The sequence below is a fragment of the Papaver somniferum genome, chromosome 5 (assembly GCF_003573695.1).
Source record: "Papaver somniferum cultivar HN1 chromosome 5, ASM357369v1, whole genome shotgun sequence".
Taxonomy (NCBI): domain Eukaryota; kingdom Viridiplantae; phylum Streptophyta; class Magnoliopsida; order Ranunculales; family Papaveraceae; genus Papaver; species Papaver somniferum.
Genome location: NC_039362.1, coordinates 148,194,926 through 148,201,123, shown reverse-complemented (window position 1 = coordinate 148,201,123; position 6,198 = coordinate 148,194,926). Strand labels below are relative to the sequence as shown.

General features: G+C 37.6%; 1 protein-coding gene across 1 annotated transcript; it reads left to right on the top strand.

Annotated features, from left to right (window-relative positions):
* Positions 1-1,012: 1,012 nt before the first annotated feature.
* On the top strand, positions 1,013-3,104 carry LOC113279839. The gene is made up of 2 exons (XM_026528491.1): positions 1,013-1,551; positions 2,852-3,104. Exons 1-2 carry the CDS (start codon positions 1,013-1,015, stop codon positions 3,102-3,104), a joined length of 792 nt encoding a protein of 263 aa, XP_026384276.1.
* Positions 3,105-6,198: the final 3,094 nt, after the last annotated feature.

The window sequence follows — 6,198 nt, the reverse complement described above, 5'->3', positions numbered from 1 at the left end:
TGGGAAACGGATACCGGATATCGGACAAATATTGACAGGCCTAGCTATATCTTTATAAGGACTGCCTCTATTATTTATTTTTTCATTTTTTTATTTTTTGAAGCATGCCTCTATTAACTGGCATTAGGTTTGGAGAGTTATTTACGCGTTGGAGAGTAATTGTAACAGGAAATTGTAATCCTTTTCCTAAAAGAAAAAACAAAATCCGATTTCTACAAGGTTATAATTTCTAAGTCTACCCGTATATATAAGCATACAGCCCACTAGCTAACACACCAGAAATTTCTACAAAGTTTAACTCAGCTGCTTCTACATATCTCTTTTTTCTGTCCATAAAGAATTTGGTGCACACCGGCTGCTTCTACATATCCTTATGGAGAATTCCTTTGGCGTTAGTCAACGTTTGAGCAAAAAACCAAGAATAAGTGATGGTCGACATGAACCTACAAGGTATGTTCGTTCGTTATATAAGCATCAAATTATTTTAATCTGATCAACATATAAGCATCACCAGGTCACCTTTTAGCGTACTTGTTAGCATGGAACTTTTAGTATTTGCCAGAAGTAACCTATTTTTTGAATGCAGGGACGTTATTGCTGCAAAATACCTTTCTGATCATCTCATCTATGAAATACTGTTAAGAACTCCTGCCGAGTCTTTACTAAAATTCAAGAGTGTATGCAAGACTTGGTGTGCATTGATCAAGGATCATACTTTCGCCACACAACATTGTTATTATCATAAAACAGGGAATCAATCTATTGTAATTGCTTTTATCTCTGTAACAGACTACTCGGATAAATATGATTTGACAATCCTCAAAAATTCTGAAAATATTTCTTGTAATCTTGAGAGGCAGGAGTTAGAATTAGCGGTACCTACGCATCAGCGGCTCCAGTTGAATTCCTGCAATGGTTTGGTATTTTTCTACGCCGAATATCCTGTGCTTCTGTGGCAATTACTAAGGAATGTATAGCCTTCCCCGAGCCCAAGATTGAAGAAGAAAAAGATATGGCTGTCGCATGCGGATTTGGATCCGATGCAACAAGTAATGAATACAAAGTGGTAAAATTATTTGAACGCTTTCCTGATTCCCCGTTGGAGTTGGAGTGTGAGGTCTTAGTTTTAGGAACCACCATGTCATGGAAACGAATTCAATGCCAAGACGGCTTACGTCTCAAGTGCCCACACTTTAATCCGGATTCGGTATTTGTGGAAGGATCAATTTATTGGTGCAATGGCACACACATCTTGTGTTTCGATGTTGCAGCCGAGAGGTTTAAATTGATTCCGACCCCTGATATGAAGCCACTGCGCCTAAAGTTTCCGACCGGATGTTGTGCGGACTTTTTGGTAGAACTGGATAGCAGTCTTTGCTATATGGAGCATGTGTCTGGTGGAGGGGTGGGTATATGGAAGATGCAAAAGGACAAGGAAAATCCATGGATCAGGCAGTATATCATTGATGTGGGTTGTATTAATATTCCTGAAGTTGATATTAAATCAGTATGCATTCAAAATAAGAAGACTTATCTCAAGTACGGGAAAGGGTTGGCTTGTTACGATACAGAAAGTCAAGAATTGATTGCACCAATTTTCACTAAAAAAAGTTGAAGACGGTCTTCATTTCGACTCCATAGCCTTTACAAAGAGCATCGTTTTTGTCTGAAAGATATAGTTGGCTCTTCGGACTCTCTTTCTTTTGTCACTAGAATCTAATATGTTAACAAGCTAGTTTGAATGTGGGTATCTGTAGATGTCATTATCTTACAACTTTTTTATTTTGATCTTTGGTAAAATGAATATGGGAATGCTTGGAGTATAACAATTCTCCGTTCCTTGCTTACCATATTAGATGAAATATAGAGATTATTAATCAGAAGTCCATAATCTTTGCCATTTTTATCACTCACATTGTGGTATCTTAATTTTTATACTCCGCCAGTCGTTCATTTGGAGCCAACATTGATAAATGCACTTGTAGTCAGTTAATGAGCGGTCTTATTAGCCAACTTTTCTTTCTGAAGGTTTATTAGCCAAGTTATTACACGTTCCGCTCCAATTTTAAGGAGTTCGGAAGCAATTTTAGGGACCACTAGTCTGGGATTCTGGGCATTAAAAAAAATTGCATGTTTTTTTTTTTTTTGCTCTCAAAGAGAATAAAAGCCGTGGACTATAACTTATGGCTAAATATCCTAGCTAAATTGGGACATGTACCACTTAATTGGGGCTTATAGCTTTTTCCTTCTCACACCCCCAAATTATTCTAGGCACCCAAACCTTATAAAAAATACTAATTTACCTCCACGTTAATTTCTAATAAAACTCACTCATATAAATTCTAATCTTTCTATTTTCAGTAAATCTAAAATCAAAAAAACCTAAACCTAAAAAATCTTTCGATTTTTATCATAAACTTTCCAAATTCTCAAAACCCTAATCAATTTTCTACCATCCTCTACTCCGACGATCTTCGATCAAACCAAGAAGAAGGTAAATCTCCATCAACCCATCTTCTTATCTTATTGATTTACATCTTTAAATCATCGTTTTTGACAAATCAAAATTCTGATTACACCCAGAATCGGTTTTTATTGACCTATCGAATAAACCGATTCTGGGTTTTGTTTTCGACATAAAGAGCATGCACAGTAATCGGTTTACATAAAGATTAACATCAACCGATTCTGGCTTAGAAATGAAATATGAAAATACATTGCCAGAATCGGTTTATATATGTAATATGTATAATCCGACTAATATAGTCTTTTCATCTTTCTTTCATAATCGGGTTACATAGTTTTCTTTATGTACCGATTTTTAACTTGATTTTTGTTTATTTTTGTGTAGAATGGACTTCGGACACCTACCATTCTACAATCGCGATTTAACCGTGGAGGATATCCTGAGGCAACCACAAAGAGTGCCACTAAGGAGCCTATACAAGTTTGCATTCGGAGCTGAAACCCGTCTTGAACAAGCCCTCACATTGATTGATAAGATTTCACTTGAAGAGCTTATTGAGGTCATCACCTTCGCCAGGATGAGGAGAAACCTGATTTCATCTGGGAGGGAGCTCCATGGAGAAACGGAAGGTATGTGAGAACTAATGGCTGAAGCACAAGATGTTGCTCCTGATGGTGGTGATGCTGGTGTTGGTGCTCCTGATGATGGTGGTGCTGAAAATGCTCCCGGTGGTGCTGTTGTTACTGATGCTGGTGCTCCTGCTGTTTAAGTTCTTATGTTTAAGTTTTAGATATTATAAGTTTAGGTTTATAAGACTTGTGGTTATTTTAAGTTATTAACACTCTTTTAAGGTTTTTATTTTGGATGATATCTGTGTTGAAGTTGATGAACTTGAAGCTTTAATTATAATTATGTGTTGTTATAATATTCTATCCTGACATGCCAAGAATAGGTTTAATCGATATGTCATTATAAACCGATTGTGCAAGCCAATTTTTCTGGATGTTTTAGAATTATATCACATTTGGAAATATATAAACCGATTAGTGTCGGTGAAAATTCAAAATTTAAAATGACTTTAATCAGTTTACTTTTGTCGCAAGAAAGACCGATTCTTGTGGCATATAAACACAATATGTTTTTATTGTCCTTCTAAAAGACCGATTGTTTCAAATTATTTCACATTTTTCAAAAAAAATAGTCGTTTGGGACTTTCTCTATAAATAGAGACCTCATCCTTGGACCCCATTTTCCCCAAAATTGATCATTTTATTCCCCTCACTCCATGTACTCCACAACTACTCATTTCATACATATACATACAAGAAATGGCATCATTCGACTCCGCGGAAGATTTGGCACTCAAGGAAGCATGGTATGCGGAAAATCGGCTTAGACGTCAATCCTCCGAAAGGGAGGATTCAACAACCTTTTGGGTTAAAGTACACAACAAATTTATCCAAGAATTTGGAAATCCTAAAGCAAAAAATGTTCAAGCCATCCATGAAAGGCACATCGAAAATGCGATACTTTCTTTTTTAGCTCTCCAACCTCCGATTTTTAATACTCGCCCCTTCACCTTGTCCATTGCACAATTTGTAAGTAATTTTGTGGTTTTTTTTTACGTACCCCATGTTGTTTTATCTTCCAACGAAACACCACTAACAAATGTAAGCTTGTTTTTGTGTTTTTGTAGCACGAAGTCGTGAAAGCGCGCTACTTGGAAGTAAAGGGGGAAGCATTCGCCTTTGATGCAAGTTATCACTTCTTGGCAGATTGAATTCCGGAGGATAACCCGGACTACTTGGATGCGGTATCGTCTTCGTCGAAAGAATATTGATGACTTTAGAAGTTTTTGTAAAGGTTTTGTGGGTAGACCTCTATGTAAACCCTCATGGGACTATAACTCGTCCACTAGGGTCGTCTAGGGGTTTAAAGGCTGGATGCATGTGCTAAATGCATCCTACAATAATAATGCAATGAATGAAAATTGGTAATGAAAGGAAACATTATATATGTCACAAGTAAAATCCTATTTTCATAATCGGATTATAAAACATGTCAGTGTTAACCGATTCTGGATGTCCTCTGGTAATTCTAAACACCAATTCAGAATCGGTTTACAAGTGAATGAATGTAAACGGATTCTGAGTAATTTTTACGAAAAAAAATCAAAATGTTGATGTTTTGATGAACTCTCTAACATTAGTTAATCTCACATCCAAAACAATATTAACCCCTAATACGATTAATTAGTGCTAATTAATCAGGGGTAAAATAGGTAGTTTGGTAATTATTTTGATAAGGGGTTGTGTGAAGTGATTTCTAGTGACCTTTTTTTGTCATCTAGCTATAGGCCCCAATTAAGTGGTATAGTCCCCAATTTAGCCAGGATAAATATGTTTGGAGGAAAATGGGCTCAGATGGGCTTAGTGTACCTTGGCCATTCTTAACTTGAAACTAGGTTTTCTTCTGGAATATATGTTTGAGATAGAGCTGGCGATCCGAGCCAAAACCCGCGGGTTGGCCCGTCCCATCCCGTGCAAACCCGTGCCCGTCCCGGATCGTAACTAAACAAGACGGGCGCGGGTTGTATAATTAGTGGCTTGTGAATAAACGGGTTAACCCGTCCCGTCCCGTGCAACCCGCGAGTAACCCGGCTCAGTCCCCACCCACATCCACTTAGGATGCGTGTCACACAATGAAACAATTAGCTGTTACGTGTCATGTTCTTTCTTCCTCATATAAAAACGAAAAAACCCTAGGCCGCCTTCATCTTGTTTCTTCCTCTTTTTTTCTTCCTCCCTGGCCTGTTGAGTCTCCTGACGGACAGAACTTCACAGATTCACAGAACAACAAATCGAAAAATTATTAGATCTAAAGATCAAAGGCAGGTAATCAGATTTTCCTATTTGTTTTCTTCTTTATATAAATTTTTTGATTAGCTTGAATAACAAATTGTTTGAAGTCTTGAAGAGAAAAACAAGAGCGAATTGATTTTCTGGGTTCGTGAAGATCAGAGGAGAAAATTGATTGAATTTTTTTGGCCGTCTGTTCGATTAATAATATGTAAGATGTTTTTTTTTCATTCGATTTGAGTTCAATCTTCAGTTTGACTTGTAATTTGACTTGTTCTTAGTAGATCTAGTTGGTTTGATTAAGGTTTTGAGATGTAATTTGGTGGATTTGTTTGAATTTCACATGTTTTAGTTTATTGTATGATTGTAATTGGTGATGATTATATACACAAGTTCTGTTTGATTTGGTCATGTTGTTCAGTTTTTAGTTCAGATCCATGATTTACTTGTTCCAGGTATTCGTATTCAACAGTTTTGCTTGTGAAATTGAAATAATAGTAATGGTATGGCTTGGAATTGAATGAGCAGTTTAGAGTTTGCTTGTGAAATTGAGATGGCCTGAATGTGGCCGGAAATAGCCCAGAAATCGGTTTTTGGCGAGTTGACTCAACAAAAACCAGTTAACCCGTGAGCACCCGTGAACCCGCGAGTTTTACCCGGGACAGGCGCGGGAGGGATAAATGACCACCCGTGAAGAATTTCAACCCGCGAGCTCAGGCTTGTATTAACCCGTAACCCGCGGGTTGGTCACAAGCCAGACCCGTCCCACCCATTTTCCAGCTCTAGTTTGAGAGCTCTGGTAGGGGTGAGCATGGGCCGGTATGGACCGGTTTTGCCTCATCCGCATCCAATCCATTGCACTACGGATTTCAA

Excerpts from the sequence above, each read along its gene's own strand:
- LOC113279839 (XM_026528491.1), top strand. The coding sequence starts at position 1,013 with ATGGCTGTCGCATGCGGATTTGGATCCGATGCAACAAGTAATGAATAC. Across the intron at positions 1,552-2,851 it reads TATCTCAAGTACGGGAAAGG|AATGGACTTCGGACACCTAC; the intron begins GTTGGCTTGTTA and ends ATTTTTGTGTAG.